A 17,332-nucleotide genomic window follows, 5' to 3' on the forward strand; every position below is an offset into this window, starting at 1 on the left:
TGTCCTCATACACAATGAATGGATCATTTACATTTAAACCCATATCTAACAATAATTGTTTGTACACTAGCAGTTCTGTACATAACACTGATAGACATGAAAATTCAGCCTCCATTGTAGATAAGCTTATGTGTTTTTGTCTAATAGACTTCCATCCAATCAAAGAATCACCCAACATTACAGCCAACCCTGAGGTAGATTTACGACTGTTTGAATCAGAGGCAAAACTCGCATCTGCATATGCAGTAAGGATTAACTCACGATTTGGCTCTAGATATAACGAGTAGTGAATAGTTTGCTTCAAATATCTTAATACTCGTTTAGCTGATTGCCAGTGTCTAACAGTTGGATTATTGTTGTACCTAGCCAATTGATTTACACAGTAAGAAATATCAGGTCTAGTCCAATTACTAAGATACATAAGACTTCCTATCAAAGATTGGTACATAGTCTTATCAAATACAGGACTCTCAACATTAGTGTCCTTAAAATCCATAGCCATCGGAGTTTTAGCTGGTTTACACATTTCCATATTGTATCTCTTTAATAACTGAGATATTTTACTGGCTTGCGAAATCTTAAAACCCCTATTTGTTTTCACAATATCTAACCCCAAATAGTGGCTAATTTCTCCAAGATTTCTGATTGTGAATTTATTTTCCAATCTTGAAATGATAGTTTGTGCTTCTAACTCAGTTTTTGTTATTATTGCAATATCATCTGTGAATAATAAAATAAAAGATAATGCTCCGTTGTGTTCTCTTCTAAACAAACAAGGATCAGCATTACTGGCTACAAAACCTAATGCACTTAACTCATTAACTATACATTTGTTCCACTCATAGCCTGATTGTTTCAATCCATAGAGGCTTTTCTTTAATTCCCAACAATCATGGTCTCTATCACTGGTCAATCCTGGTGGTATTCTTAAATAAATAGTATGTTGCAATGGAGCATGTAAATATGCAGTTTCAACATCTACATGGTTAACCATATATTGGTTTTTAGCCGCCCATACTAAAGCTGCTCTTAAAGTAGTTGCCCTTAGACTGGGTGCAAACACTTCGTCATAATCCTCAGTAGTTTGGGCAAAACCTTGTGCAACCAAACGTGCCTTATGGGTTATAGTTCCATCTACTCCCTTCTTTATTTTATATATCCATTTACAACCTATAGCTTGCTCACCAGGTGGCAGTTTTGCTTTCTGATAAACCTTAAGATTCTGCAAAGACTTCAACTCCCTGTTCATTGCAGCTTTCCATGATGCTTGTTCTTTTTCAGGATACATCCTGATCTCATCATAGTTAGATGGCTCTACACTAACTTGACATATTACACTTGCTTCATAGCGATCAGGTGGACGTCTGATACGCATTGAACGCCAGGGAATTACAGGGCTTTGAGTTTCTGACTCCTTTCCTTCCTCTGATTCATCTTTTATCTCCCCTATCTCCTCTTCATCTTTTATATTTACAGGAGATGTATTATCATTACTAGTTACGTTATCAGAGGAGTCCTCAAACACTAGAGGATCAGTATTAACAGTTTCTTGCTCTAACCTATCCCAACCAACGTGCTCAAGGAATTTTGCACTCGCACTGTTATATACATTAGTTGTGCCTCGTTCCCAGAAACGATAGGATCTATGGTTAGCTTCATAACCTACAAAGTATAATTGCCTAGCCCTATGTTGGCCTTTACTCCTGAGTTGTGCAGGAATGTGGACCCAAGCTGGGGTGCCAAACGTGTGCAGGTAATCAAGGTTTGGTCTTCTACCATGCCATATTGTATATGGTATTTTACCAGTAGAAGTATTAACAACTATATTCAGAACATGGTTTGCACATTTTGCTGCCTCCCCCCACAGTCTATCTGTTAAGCCAGAATCTCTTAACATAGTTCTCATCATGGCTTGTAACGTTTGCCCACGTCTCTCAACAAAAGCATTATGTTGAGGCCTATAAGGGGCTGAACGTTTATGCTCAATGCCAGCTGATTCTAGCATATCAACAAAGCGCTTGTTTGTAAATTCAGTGCCATTATCAGTAATTATGCACTGAACCTTTCTCTTTGTTTTTCTCTCCACAAACTTCAGCCAGTTTGCAAATTGTTGGAAAGTGTCTGCCTTTGACTTAAGCAGATAACAAAAACCATATCTAGAGTAGTGGTCCAATATACTTAAAACATAACATGACCCTCCTAAACTTGGTTTCATGGGTCCAATTAAATCAGCAAACACAACTTCCAAAGGTACAGTTGTTTTGAAGCCGTTTATCCTGTTTGCAGGAGTTGCCTTACTCTTTTCCTGATTACAGGCATTGCAATTCAAATACTTACTACATGGCTTCAGTTTAACTCCTTCTACTAACTCAACTGTTTTACGTAGTGAGTTAAAGTTTACATGCCCTAACCGCCTATGCAATAAATGTATACATTCATCATGTGGCTTCTTGTTCTCACATATTGAGTTAGCTTTAACTGTACTAACCTGGTTACTTGTGAGAAAGAATAAACCATCTTTCAAATTAGCAATTACACAGGTTCCATTCCTCTCAATAGTGCATTGCTCCCCTCTGAATGTTACCACAAACCCAACTTTAACCAATTCCCTTACAGATAACAAGTTGAATCTTAGTTTAGGTATATATAACATAGGTAACTGTTCATCAATGCATGGACAATAGGAATTACCTTCACCAGAGGCCTTCATCCTCCAACCGTTTGCTAGTGAAACATATTGGTTGCTGTTTTTCATATTAATAAACCTCTTTTTCTCTTTAGTAATGCATTGTGAAGCCCCACTATCAACAACCCACAATTCATTATTTCTGGATGTTGGTTCATCAGAAATAGCCAAACCAATGCTCTTCTTAGCCTTCCCACTGCTATTCACATTCTGTTTTTTACCCTTTCTACAGAATTTGGCTATATGCCCTCTAGCCCTACAAGAATAACATTTCTTGACGTTGTAAGCAGTGGTAAATTGCTGCTCCTCTTGTGGCTGTGTCTCTCTCAGCTGGTCTCTGTCATGCCTTCTTCTGGACTCTTCCAGCAGTCTCCCAGTAATGTTAGTCAATGTCAGTTCCTCTCTGGTCAGGACTTCCAAAGAAGAAACATACCCATCATAACTCTCATCCAAAGATGACAGAATAATGTAGACCTGATGCAACTCTGAAAAAATCAGCTCCTTTTCATGAAGCTCTTGAAAAGTTGCCTTCATGTAATTTAAATGGGTCAGCATATCTCCATTCTTCTGCAGACGAGCCCTAAACAGCTTACGTGTAAGGTGTATATGTGCACCCACACTGTCACGAACATAAAGCCTTCGCAAAACATCCCAACACCTAGCAGCAGACTCCTCACCACGAATATGGACAAGCTGCTGGTCATTCAGTGTTAGTCCAATAATGCAAAGAGCTTTCTCATTGCTACGTTTAAAGTTGTCTAACTTCTTTACATCCTCTTCGTCATCTGGATCCCAAGCAGTAGTATCTGGTGGGTTATTTACAACAGACCATAGTCCTTCCTTGCGCAAAAGCAAGCAGCATTTTGTGGACCAGGAAACATAGTTTGTCCCATCCAACCGGGTTATCCAGGAGATGCCTGACAACAGTTCTTGTGCCATTTTACACCAAATACAAACTCAGCTAGGAATACTGTGTGTACTTGCTCTCAGTACAGGCCTGGGCCCATAACCAGTGATAAAGAATTTGTTGTGCAGAGGTCTCCTTGTGCTACCAAAGAGTTGCACAGACAAGGAAGGGTACTGAGAGCAGTAAAATCACACAAGAATACACTGAGTTATAAAAAGCAAAAAGTATTTTACTTTTGAGGTGGTGTAAAAACAAAAATGCACAGTCAAAAATAAACAGTCCAGGTCATAAACAATAGCAACAGTCCAAGGAGTAATCCAAACTACAAAGTCTTCTTACCGGTCCAGAGGTCAAATACACAGTTCAGGTTACAACAGTAGTAAACCAACAGCAGAGCAAAAACAGTAATAGTAGAGATCAGTGAATTCAGAGAGAGAGAGAAGCTACGTTCCTAGCTTCCTCTTATGGCCATGAGAACACTTACACACCCATTGGCCAATTAACAACTTAAAGCCATAGCATTATGGTTAATATATTTTCAACCCAACATTGTAGGCTAACACCATATGCCTAACATTGTGTACTTTGTCCGGCTACTCGGCTTGTGATTGCTCACGTGGTCGTGCGCTGAGTGCTTACTGCAGGCGATGACCATTATGTTTTGTTACACAACTGATGTGTGTGGCTGTGTGTACAGTGATTGACTACATGCCAAAGGTAAAGATTAACAAGATCTGAGTTCCGGCACCCTTTTTCATACAAAAAAAGCACTGCATTTCAGGCAAGTAGCTGTCCAGTCTCTTCTTAAAAGCCTCCAGTGATGGAGCACCCACGACTTCTGATGGCAAGCTGTTCCACTGGTTAATTGTTCTCACTCTTAGGAAACTTCTCCTTAATTCCAGGTTGCTTCTCTCCTTGATTAGTTTCCATCCCTTGTCCTTCCCTCTGATGCTTTGGAAAATAGGTTGACCCCCTCTTCTTTGGGACAGCCCCTCAAATACTGGAGAGATTGGAGAACTATGTGTGTGAAAGGCTATAGAGCAGTGATGGCGAACCTTTCAGAGACCAAGTGCCCAAACTGCAACCCCAAACCCACTTATGTATCGTCGGGTGCCAGATGGGCGTGGCCCTTTGGGTGGGTGTGGCCCATTGGGTGGGCGTGGCTGCGGTGGTAACGGCAGACTGGGTGGGACTAAAAAGTTCAATCAATCAATTCCAACTTTGCGAGATCTTTTTTTTCCCCGAGAGAAGTTGAAATTGATTGATTGAACCTTTTTTTTTTTGCACACGGCGGCGGAGGCCTAAAGCGAAAAGGTTTTATAAAACCCAGCTGAAGGCCTAGGACTGGGGCGATGGCGCACGTGCCCACAGAGAGGGCTCTGCGTGCCACCTGTGGCACCCGTGCCATAGGTTCACCACCACGTCTATAGAGTTTCCTGCTTGAGCAAGAGGTTGCAGTAGACTAGAAGATCTCCACGGTCCCTTCCAACTCTGTTATTCTGTTATATTCCTGCCCACCTGTGGCGCGCTGGGCTTCCCCCACCTGCCTGCAGCCTCTGCCCCATCTGAGGACCCCCTGAGCTCCTTTTGCCCAGCTCTGACCACGGAGTGGGGAGCAGCCCCGTGTCAATCGCTTTCGATCCAGCCACCCCCCCGCACCCCATTTTTCGGGCCTGGCTTCCCAAAGGCAATCCGGAGTTTGGATGGAGAGTTGCAGGGATGTGTGCAGCCTTTTTATGCCACTGCAAAACTATTAAATCGCACAGAAGAATTTCACCGCCCTTCCGGCAAAATGTCCGTCTAAGAGTAATAAAGCATTTTTGTTGAGAAGTAATCTACCTGGGATAGAAAACAAAGCAGGTTTTGCTTCCGTGTTAAGCTTTAGGAAGCTTGGATTTGCTTCTGCAGAAGAATCTGGATTAAATAATATTGTTCACCTTTCCATTCCTCTCTAAAGATTCAGAAAATACCCAAATTATGTGGGAAATCAAACGATTTCCACTGGCTTCATGTCTGTTTCTCCTAGAGCTGTGGTGGCGAACCTATGGCACGCGTGCCACAGGCGGCATGCAGAGCCCTCTCTGTGGGCACGCGCGCCGTCGCCCCAGTCCTAGGCCTTCAGCTGGGTTTTATGAAACGTTTTTGCTTTAGGCCTCCGCCGCCGTGTGCAAAAAAAAAAAAGGTTTAATCAATCAATCAATTTCAACTTCTTGAGGGGAAAAAAAAAGATCTCGGAAAGTTGGAATTGACTGATGGAACTTTTTAGTCCCACCCAGTCTGCTTTTTACTCCCGCAGCCACGCCCACCCAATGTGCCACACCCACCCAGCACCCGACAATACATGTGGATATATATATATATATATATATATATACACATACGTACATCTCGCCTTTATCAATTATGCAATAAAGTCAAGGTGGTGGATGTATCCAGTACACCTTCTGTCAACACTGCTAACCTCGAATGTTCTTGCAGCTATTTCATATGTTAAACTTGTGTATTGCTTTAAGAGATTGGATTAAGGTTGGGAGGGGGGGAAGAGGAGGATTGTTCCTCAAGGCCATCTGACATTAAAGAAGATAAGAACTTGGTGGGTTTCCTAACGGAAGGGAAACTGATTCTTTAAATTAATTGGAGAATATGATTAATGACAAAATTAGAAAGGTGGAGAATTGTGTTTTAATATATTGTGCAAGGGGGCGGAGATTTCAGATTCCAGCTTCCTTCCAGCAAGCATTTGCCGGTGTATTAGGCTAATAAAGGACTTTTAAGGTAAACAATGCTTCAGAGTCACTTGAAAAGCCCATACGTCAGAAACGTGACACCTTCCTCCTCTTATGTTCCCCCTAAAAGCAACCCTGTCAGTGGGTTCGACTGCGAGAGAGTGAGTGGCCCAACGTCGCCCAGCTGACTTTCATGCCTAAGGCAGGACTTGAACTCGGGGTCCCTTACTTTCTAACCCGATGCCATAGAAAGAGCTCAGGAATAAATGAGAACAACCCAGATGGAAGTGCTTCTTGTGACAGAATATTTATAAGAAAAGCCGCCACTCTTACACACACAGGCTGACTTCTTAGACCAGGGGTAGGCAACCTTGGCTCTTTTATGACTCATGGACTTCAACTCCCAGAATTCCTGAGCCAGCGTGGCTCAGCATGGAAACCTCTCCCTTTCCCCTCACCATGGCTGGCTCAGGAATTCTGGGAGTTGAAGTCCATGAGTCATAAAAGAGCCGAGGTTGCCTACCCGTATCTTAGACCATACATGGCATAAGTGCAAAGAGAAGAATAATTCGTGTCCAGGCGAGGGGTGCCAATAACAAGGGTACCTTGACTTACGACCACAATTGAGCCAACATTTTTGTGGCTAAGCGAGACAGTTATTAGGTGAGTTTCCCCCCATTTTACAACCTTTCTTTCCATGGCTGTTAAGTGAATCACCGCAGGTGTTAAGTTAGTAACATGGCTTCACAAAAGGGGAACCCACGATTCCGGGACACTGCAACCGTCATAAATATGAGTCAGTTGCCAAGCATCTGAATTTTGATCATATGGCCATAAGGGTTCTCCAACAGTCAAAAGTGTGAAAAATGGTCATAATTCATTTTTTTCCCAGGGCCTTCGTAACTTCGAATGGCCACTAAACAAACTGTTGTATATTGAGGACTACCAGGCCATTTCATTAGTGCAAGGAGAACAGTACAGTAGTGGCCAAAATTGTGGAAACCTTTTGGGATTTTTTTTTTTTGAGGTTTGATGGCTAATAATGCCACTTTTTTGGGGGAGTAGTAGTACCATAAAATTATATATCAATGGAAAGATAATTTAATCAAGAATGTAAGGCAACATCGTTTGTTCAATTATCTCTACTGTATTCTATGAAAAGTTATAGCTAAATAACCAGAAAAAGGAAGCACAACTTTCTGAAGTTGATATCTAGTAGGTTTCCTTCATCTGATTGTAGCCAATTAGCATGAGCAATAAATTATCCAAATCTCCCACAGGGGAAAGCCCATCCAGAATCTGGTCCTCAAGTAACGGCCATTTAACAAATAAGTGCATAAGATTAGACAGGAATTAATGAAGCTCAGATAATGCTAGATTGTGGCTGACCATTAAGCCCAGGCCAGGAAGGTCCTTCTGGGGCCAGGTAGGCCTCACAAATTCTCCCTTTTGTGTTGCCGCAAATCTTTGGTCAGCTCAGCCCCACGAAGAAGTGAGAATAAGGCCCCGCAGTCTTCCAGGGTTTCCAGCTTATCAACCATTTCTACCAGGCTTTCGGCCACTTCTGGGGAGACTGCAGCAATGGCATTGCGGTGGAACTTCTTCACCAAATCCCTGTGGCTCAAAGGCTTCCTCCAGTGCCCGTAGAAGGTTTCACAACGCTCTTCCCACGTGTTTCCATCCTGGAGGACAACTTTGACCCCACAGTAAAGGCTGTTGAAGCTGGGGAGATTGTCCGGAGAATGCTCCATACTGGTCTTTCGGAGGAGGCCATTCAACTCCGGCCTGGACAGGCTCTGCGGTGTGAAGGATTTGGCCGAGATGAAGCCATCTAGCAGTGCTGCGCAGGCGACAAACTGGAAGGAGTGCCTGGCTTCGTGTTCAGAAGAAGGAAATGGCCGATCAATGTATCTAATATTGGGGACGTCAAGCACAATGGCCTTGATGTGACTAGTGGGCAGGAGCCCCCTACTCTGGGCAAAGTGCTTTCTTACTGCCAGGGCAGCTTCGGCCATCCAATGTGTCCCCAGATGTGCTGGGAAGCTCTTGAAGGCCACGTCTTGTTGGTCCAACAACCAAGAGTACGACTGTAGGCTCGGCAGTGTCTGGGGCAAGTAATCTGCGTAAAAGGCCCCAAAGCCTGACTCGAGGTCCAGAATCAGTTTGCTGGCTTGCAGGCCCAGAGAGGCCAAGAAAGCCGCTTCTGCACCGTGCCGACTGGCATTGCCCATGTGAAGTGGTTTGGTCTGTGTGGCTGCATTGGCCAGTGGGGCACCGGCATACGAGGCGGCTACAGCCAGGGCTTCCTTGCACTTGGATTGGTCGAGGCCCAGGAGCTTTGCGGTGGCTGCAGCACTTCCCATGGTGCCAAGAATGGAGGGTGGGTGGAACCTGGAAAGAGTCCAAATGGCAGCTGTGAGTAGCAGAAGGAACAAGGGCTGTTAGGACAGATGTCTGCTTAGAAGACACAACAAGGCAAGCAACCCATTTCTGGTGCCATCAGGTGGAGAGGGATCCCCACAAAGTTGGCAAAAGCTCATCTCTTGTCTTGTGCTATTGGAAAAGGAGAACTCACATAGATCTGGGGGACAGTTCTTGTCAGACCATGCACAGTCTTATTGTGTGAGATAACCCAGGAGTAAATACAGTAAACAGTGGCTTGTATTAAATGGTGGTTTACTTTACACTAGCTACTATATTATACACCAGGAACAATATACATGCAAGTGTTGATACAGCAGGATCCAACAAACCACAATTGCAGCAGGAAACAGAAGAGAGAAAACACAGCAGCAGAGCCTTCCCTTTTATACAAAGGCTCTTAAAGGGACATAGACCTTGCTGAGTCATTCCCATCATTACACTATACATCTCACATTATACAAGCTGGTTAGCTTCTAAATCATTCCTTTGAAAGTTCTCCATCAGAAGTCCAAAAGGCTTAAGGATTAAGGCTTCCATGTTATTTACATACGGCTGTTGTCTTCATGTACACAGTTGCAGGTAGTCCACAACTTATGACCACAACTGAGCTCCAAATTTCCATTGCTAGGTGAGACTGCTATTAAGTGAATTTTGCTACATTCTCTTAACAACCTTGTTAGTGACTTAACAACTGCAGTGATTCAGTTAGCCACTGTGGCAAGAATGGCAGTAAAATGGGGCAAAACTCACCTAACACCTGTATCACTTAGCAGCAGAAATTTGGGGCTCAATTTTGGTTGTAAGTCAAGGAGCCCTATAAATATAAAGAGTCAGCAAATCCCACCTTCACTCATTCACTTGCCTAATTGGGTACCGAAATGTCTGCAAGCAAAATTGGAGTATATCCAGGACTCCACAGAGGCAAAGCTGTGCTGTTGCCCTGTATGACGTCGTATTCATCGCTTGCCAAATGAAACCCTGTTTGGACTTAGATCAAAGGTGGCCACAGGAACCTCCTTCGGGATCTGTGCTGGTTCCTGACTATGTGAGGTTCCTCCCTGCCCTCTTTTTGGGGGGCTCAGGATGCATCACTGAAGCTGAAAGTTATGAGTGGGACAAGGTCTCCCCTTCTACGGGGGGGGGGGGGCTACAGGAGTCCCCTCCTCAACATTCTTGGTGCATCCATTGGCCTGGAAGGTTTGGTCATAAGTCACTTTTTTTAGTGCTGTTGTAACGCCGAATGGCCCCCAAACAAACTGTTGCAAGTCGATGGCTGGCATAAGTGCCGAGAGAACAATAGCTTGTGTCCAGGCAAGGGGTGCCCATAAATGATCTGATCTGCCACATGGGAAAGCCCATTCAGGATCTGATGATCAAGTAATGGCTATCTAACAAAGAAGCCCACTCGCCTTTAGATAGGAATACTCAGATGATGCTAGGTAGGGTCATGGGTGACCAGTAAGGCCAAGTCAGGAGAATCCCTCTGGGACCTATTTCAAAGCAAGTTTAAAAACAAACAAACAAACAGACAGACCTTTTAGGAAGATTGCTGGCCTCCTTGGAGAAGCTCATCAGTCTGCCTTGCACTTCAATCCCAACGTTGAAAGCCAAGAGCAGGTCACAGCCAGAAATCCTTTGTTTTTCAGCCACACCTTCGGCAATGGCCATGAGGGCTGACAGCACTGGCCCCGAAGGATGAGTGGTTGGATGCCACGTATCATCAAAATCCATGGAGTGTATCTGTGGGAAGCGGGGAGGGCAGAGAGAGAAGAAATTTTGAGGCAGGGGAATTGAAATTGAGGCAGAGGCTTCACCTTCTCTGTTTTCAGCGCTCTTTGGGATGGTCTTCCTCGTGCCAAAATCAAGATGGCCGACGCTTCTCCTCAAGGCCATTTATTAGTGGTGGTGAAGCAAAACACCAACAGAGAGCAGGAATTTTCAGGGAAGGGAAACTTAATTAAACCCAACAGGTGGTGAGATACAGTTCTCCTATCCTCTTTTCTCTGCCTAAGAGATATCCCAAAAGGAAAACATGATGGGCAAGATGGTGGGAAGAGCAAGTCAAGGGCCACCTCACCACCACCACCCAACCCATGTCCTGACTCTGGGATTCTAACAGTGGTGTGATTCAGCCGGTTCACACCAGTTTGGCAGAACTGGTAGCTAATTTTTTGTTGCCCAGGCCCAGAATGGACTTCCAGAAGCTGCATCCACACAGAGAACTGGTTGTTCACATATTTGAATTTCATCACTGGATCCTAACAAATGGCTGCAGCTGGAGGCAAGGCTGAGTGCCAAAGAATTGAGGCCTTTGAACTATGGTGCTAGAGAAGACTCCTATGAGTCCCTTGGACTGCAAGGCGATCAAACCGGTCAGTCCTAGAGGAGATCAACCCTGACTGCTCTTTAGAAGGCCAGATCCTGAAGCTAAAACTCAAATACTTTGGCCACTTAATGAGAAGGAAGGACTCACTGGAGAAGAGCCTAATGCTGGAAAAGGTTGAGGGCAAGAGAAGAAGGGAACGACAGAGAATGAGGTGGCTGGATGGAGTCCCTGAAGCAGTAGGCATGAGCTTAAATGGCCTGCAGAAGATGGTAGAGGACAGGAAGGCCTAGAGGAATGTTGTCCATGGGGTTGCGATGGGTTGAACATGACTTCACAACTAACAACAACAATGGAGGCAAACAGCCACATCGCAATGAAACCGGCCGTTTGCCATGTCCTGCCCAATGCTGCTGCCATGAGGCTCTGGAATAAGCCAGGCAGTGGTAAGAAACCTGTATACCTGTTCCTTACCTCTGCCCGGCTTGTTCTATGGCCTCATGGCAGTGGCATTGGGTGCAACGCGCAAGATGGCAAATGGCCGCGGATGGAGGCAAACAGCCATGTCGCACCAAAACCGGCTGTTTGCCGCCTCCTGCCCAGTGCTGTTGCCATAAGGCTGCGGAACAAGCCAGGGGGCAGTAAGAAACTGGTATACTGGTTCCTTACCTCCGCCTGGCTTGTTCCATGGCGTCATGGCAGCTGCATTGGGTGCAATGTGCGAGGCGGCAAACAGCCACGTCGTGCCGAAACTGAGGGACCGGCAGGCTGTCAGTGCTGATGGACACAGTTGGCCCCCATGCACTTGCTGTGTGGGGGGGGCGATGGTGTCAGGCAGCAGCCTCCCCGGCCCCTGCCTCGCCTTTCCTTGCAGCAATGGCACCCCTGCCCTGCCCCCTGCCTCACCTTGCCTCACCCCACAGGACGAGCATCCTGCCCACCATCCCACCCGCTAGAGACCCCCTGGATCTTCCCCAACCCTGCCTGTCCCCCACAGGCACCCTCCCATGAGCAACATTGAGATGGCTATGCCCACCCCAACCACGTCCACCCAGTCTGCCATGACCACTGCAGCCACACCTATGCAGTGGGGCACGCCCGCCCAGCACCCGATGATACATAAGTGGGTTTTGGGTTGCAGTTTGGGCATTCGATCTCTAAAAGGTTCACCATCACTGCTATAGGGCATTGCACACCAAAACAACTAGACACAACAACAATTTCCCCCCCCCACTCTGCTAAACAACTAATTCCCACAACACTGTCAAACTACCTACTAGGGCTGTATTACTATTATCCTTCTCATCTTTCCTATTACCTATTTCCTTATTTTCTTATGACTATAACTATGTTGCTTGTATCTTATGATTTATATTGATTGTTTTATTTAATATCCTACTATGATTTACGTTGATTGCTTGTTTAGTATCCTATGACTATCACTGAGTGTTGTCTCTAATAATTTATGATGAATGTATTTTATGATTATCATCATGATTTATCCACTTGTTGCTTGTAGGTACACTGTGAGCTTATGCACCGGAGACAAATTCCTTGTGTATACAATCACACTTGGCCAGTAAAGAATTCTACTTCTAAAGAATTCTACTTCTACTAAAAGCAAAAAGTTGAGGTTTGACGTTATTATCTTATTCTGCTGCACCAAAGGGAGTCAGAAGTCAATGCCTTTTCTTTCTCCCACCCCCACTTTGCCCCCCACTTTCCCCTTCCCTTTTCCCTCCCTTACTATTTTCTTTTGTATTTTTGTATTAATAAATATTTTAATAAATAAATAAATAAACAAGCCAAGCTGAACTCCTCAGATCCCAGCACACACCCACTCAGAGCAAACAGATTGAGTGGTGGTTATATGGTCCCCAGCAACTTTCTCCCAACAAAAACCAGGTGGAATCAGAGGGTGGTAGGGAGTACCAGAGCTGCTTACCGCCACGCCATTCACCAATGCTGCATAGAGCGGAGGCAGCTTGAACGTTGAGCATCCCCAGACAGAACTGGATGAATCCGAGCTGTAGATCTGAAAGAACACCAGGCCTGCTTAGAAGGAACTTTTGCATGTGAAACCAAACAACTGCCTCTCTTTATTCTCTTCTCATTCCACCAAGAGCATCAAGCGCAAGAAATCAGGAACCAGGATAGAGTTCAAAAGTGCTACAAATTGTATACATAGGAATCTGATCTACTAATGGTCAAGGCAAATGGGTGCACAAGCAATGAGCAGGTGCTCCAAAATTCAACAAGGTGTCTGCCAGGTCCAAGAAGTCAGTAAACCAGGACAGAGTTCAAAAAAGTACTACAGGTTTATTCCAAGCAACCCTATAAACAAGAACCTGATCTACTAACGGTCAAGGCAAGTGGGTGCACAAGCAATGAGCAGGTGCTCCAAAATTCAATGGTGCATCTGTCAGGTGCAAGACAAATAAACCAGGATAAAATTCAAAAGTATTCCAAGTTTATTCCATGAAATCTGTACATAAGAATCTGAACTACTAACAGTCATAGTGAATTAGCACCAGATAAGAGTCAATGAACTTCAAGGGGGGGGGGTTGAACTTAGGTCCCTTACAGTGGTGTAGTGATTCCAAACTGATGATGTATTTGACCCCGTAGTAGCTTGGTCATCTACTACAGACTGGGAAACAGCAAGAGGACCTACTCCCTCTTAGGCAGAACTCACCTACATGGATCCCCATCATGGGCAAGTAGATGTTGGCCAAAGGCAGCAGTTTGATAGTGGACTCCATGGTTGCTATCATTTGGGGGAACAGGCTGGAACACTACCTCATCTGTCCCATGCTTGCCCAGCCAGGAAGAGGAATCCTCAGATGGAGAACTGATTTAACCCCTTCAATGAACAGAGGGGAGAGTGCTTTAGGAAAAGGGCACCTTGTGCTAATCTCCATAGTGGAAAGAAATAGCAATAAGGACAACCTGTGACAAAATACAGGGCTGTTACCTTAAAAGAGAGGTGGGGAACCATGGCCCCTTGATGACTTGTGGACTTCAACTCCCAGAATTCCTGAGACAGCCATGCTGGCTCAAGAGTTCTGGGAGTTGAAGTCCACAGGCCCTAAAAGGGTCATAGTTCCCCATCCCTGCCTTTAAAGATCATCCAAATAACTGCCTCGCCTAAAAGGTGAGCTTTCCTCCCCGAGAATTAGACAAGAGATTGTCTTACCTTGCTGTACTGGATGAGCTTCTGGAAGACGTCAGTTCTGGTGCCCACCAGCCCGACCCCCAAAGTATCCAGAATCATCCGTTTGCTCCTCTGAATGACTCGGTCGGTCAGGTGGCTTGGAGTCAACCCGTGGATCACATTAGCAAAGTTCCCCGTAATATTCTGGCAAAGAGAAACGAAACTGTGATAGCCATGTTTCCCTTTAAACTGTGATAGCCACATTTTCCCTCAAACTGTGATAGCCACATTTCCCCTCAAGCCGTGATAGCCACATTTCCCCTCAAGCCGTGATAGCCACGTTTCCCCTCAAACCGTGATAGCCACATTTCCCATCAAACTGTGATAGGCACATTTCCCCTCAAACTCTGATAGCCACGTTTCCCCTTGCCATTTTCTCCAGATCCTAACCGACTTGAATTTATCTTCACAGAAGCAAAGTACAGGTAATCCTTGACCTACAACAGTTCATTTAGTGACCACTCAAAGTTACAATGGCACAGAAAAAAGTGACTTATGGCAGTTTTTCACACTTAATGACCATTGCAGCATCTCCATGGTCACGTGATCAAAATTCTGACACTAAGCAACTAACTCACATTTATGATGTTTACAGTGTCCCAGGGTCATGTGATCCACTTTTGCGACCTTCTGACTGGTGTGGGAAGCCAGCCCCAACCCAGAGAAGGAAATATTAAGCATGTCCAGTTTTTCTTTACAGCCCCAAGTCTCCCTCCCCCAAGCAGAAACCAGCTCTGTAGATAGGCAGATGTAAGCCATTCAGGAAGGTTGAAACTAGAAGATTAAGAAGACAAAGACACCTAAAATCTACATACCACACACTCTAAGATAGGACATAATAGGATTAAACCACAGATGCCAAAAAGGCACACTCAGACTCAGATCAAAGTTCATGCCACAGGAACAACTCCAAACAAAAGGCTCCAGAGGGTATAAAAACCCACTCCCTACATGTGCTTGTTCTCTTTTCTTCTAGAGCCATATTTCTGTCTGGCTCTCCTCTTCAATAAACTGCAACCTTCTTTTTAAAGCAGTCGCCATGTTGTTTATTCCCGGCTTGGACTGAACCATGATGAAGACTTTTCCTTCAACACTGGCAAAGTCACTGGGGAAGCCGATTCACTGAACAACTGTGTCAACAGCTTAATAGCTGCAGTGATTCACTTACAGCAACTGTGGCAAGAAAGGTCATAAAATGGGGCAAAACCCACTTAACAACTGTCTCGCTTAGCAACAGAAATGTCACCCCGCCCTTCCCCCAGAAACACTTGTTATATCAGAAAATGACCTGATTTCCACAGCCCCCTGTTCTATTGACAACATAGAGAAGTGGGCTGAAGGAAGGAAATGGGGCCTGCCAAATTATGACCCACATTCAGCTCCTGCCCGGTTTTTCCAGGCTGAGGGGATGGTCTTTGCCTCTCTCTGGTCTCTCTCTAGCTGCGAAGGGCTGGTACCTGGGCTACACCAACACGACCACCCCACGCCAACAACTCTCTCCCCAGTGGGAATCCCATAATGTTAACCTTGACCCTACAGGAGGAGCAGAGGAGGTTGCTTCCCATTCTGCTCAGCTCAACCAGTCTGTGCTGATCTCTGATGGGTCTCTCGGGCCTCAAGGACAATTTCGCCCACCTCGGTTACCTGGCTCTCCTGGAAGGCCAACAGGGATTAGGTCTGTAACCTTCAATAGACAAAGCCACACATCCTTCCCTCCAAAGCCCTCTGCCTAGCCCAAGGGTAGGCAACCTTGGCTCTTTTAGGACTCGTGGACTTCAACTCCCAGAATTCCTGAGACAGCCACGCTGAGGGGAGAGGGAGAGGTTTCCATGCTGAGTTGTGCTGGCTCAGGAATTCTGGGAGCTGAAGTCCACGAGTCATAAAAGAGGCAAGGTGTCCTATCCCTGGCCTAGCCCAAAAGAGAAAAAGACTCCTGCACTTCTCCACCAGTGATCAGCACTCAGATCAGCATAGATTAACTCCAAGGTCAACTTCAGACCAACAATGCTCCAATTAAAAAACTGCCACAGAGCCCTTAGCAAACAGCCCAACCAAAGGATCCCTAAGATTGCCCCCACCCAACACAGACAGGCAAGACCCCAGAATATAACCTGACAGCAAAAAAAACCATTCCTTACTAGCCCCAATGATGTTACCTAGTTAGGGTAATGAAACATCTGCAAGAAAACAAACAAGCTCAGAAAGCAGCAAGGAGACATCTCCTTGGCTTCAGCTGGAGCATCCATGCCTCCTCCTGGGAGCAAGACACGGAAGAACATACCTTGGCCCACATGATGCCACGGAGAGATGTCCTGCGCCTGCAAAGCCCAGGCTGGAGAGGCTAAGTCTCTTCCTTTTATACATGTTCAAGGGGGAGTGATGGGTGGTTAGTTTCCATGGCCTTTCAACATCTCCAAGTTTCCCCTGCTCTACATGCCCGGTTGGCAGCTGCTGCCCCAGATTGCAACAGCCTCTGGATTGACAGCAAGTCATGTGCTGAGTTGAGCCAAAGGCTTTGGTCTGATGAGGAAGTCTTATGAGTGACGCAGTGGTAGACCCCAGATATCCCCAGGCATTGGCGTGTTGTGAAAGGACACATCTGGAGACAAGGCCCTAAACCTCTTTCATCAATGGGGCTTCCTGGCCAAGGACGCAACGGATGCTTACGGGGATTCCCACCGTAGAAGAAACACAGCTACTATTTATCTGTCAGCCTGACATTGGTAGGTGGCAGAAACACTGCTACTACAAGTACTTCTTGAGCCCCGCGTTTCTGTTGCTAAGTGAGACAGTGAAGTGAATTTTGCCCCATCTTTCTTGCCACAGCTGTAAAGTGAATCCATGAGGTTGTTGAGCTGGTAACAAAGTTGTTAAGTGAAAAACAGGTTTCCCCCGTTCAATTTGCAAGTCAGAAGGTCGCAAAAGGGGGATCACATGACTCTGTCATAATTATGAGTCAGTGGCCAAGAACATCTGAATTTTGATCACATTACCCCTGGGGTTGCTGCAATGGTCATAAGTGTGAAAAACGGTCATCAGTCACTATTTTAGT

At 45.4% G+C, this 17,332-nt stretch overlaps 1 protein-coding gene across 2 annotated transcripts; it reads right to left on the bottom strand.

Annotated features, from left to right (window-relative positions):
- Window positions 1–7,404: 7,404 nt before the first annotated feature.
- ACOD1 (aconitate decarboxylase 1) lies at window positions 7,405–16,590 on the bottom strand. 2 transcript variants are annotated; one of them, XM_081326648.1, is made up of 5 exons: window positions 16,562–16,590; window positions 14,263–14,424; window positions 13,012–13,101; window positions 10,278–10,483; window positions 7,405–8,710 (listed from the first exon to the last, which is right to left on the bottom strand). In XM_081326648.1, the coding sequence occupies exons 1-5, from the start codon at window positions 16,571–16,573 to the stop codon at window positions 7,753–7,755; spliced, it is 1,428 nt and encodes a 475-aa protein (XP_081182774.1). In that variant the 5' UTR covers window positions 16,574–16,590; the 3' UTR covers window positions 7,405–7,752. The 2 variants fall into 2 exon arrangements, with proteins under 2 accessions (XP_081182774.1, XP_081182775.1); XM_081326649.1 differs by lacking the exons at window positions 14,263–14,424; window positions 16,562–16,590 and adding an exon at window positions 13,762–13,878.
- Window positions 16,591–17,332: the final 742 nt, after the last annotated feature.

Source organism: Vipera berus (genome assembly GCF_964194415.1).
Source record: "Vipera berus genome assembly, chromosome: 4".
In the NCBI taxonomy this organism is placed as follows: Eukaryota; Metazoa; Chordata; class Lepidosauria; order Squamata; family Viperidae; genus Vipera; species Vipera berus.

What these genes read in the sequence shown, in the direction of transcription:
- ACOD1 (XM_081326648.1), bottom strand. An exon ending in AGCTCATCCAGTACAGCAAG is followed by an intron (nt 13,102 to 14,262) that starts GTAAGACAATCT and finishes GTGTTCTTTCAG; the next exon opens with ATCTACAGCTCGGATTCATC. An exon ending in CATTGGTGAATGGCGTGGCG is followed by an intron (nt 10,484 to 13,011) that starts GTAAGCAGCTCT and finishes CGCTTCCCACAG; the next exon opens with ATACACTCCATGGATTTTGA.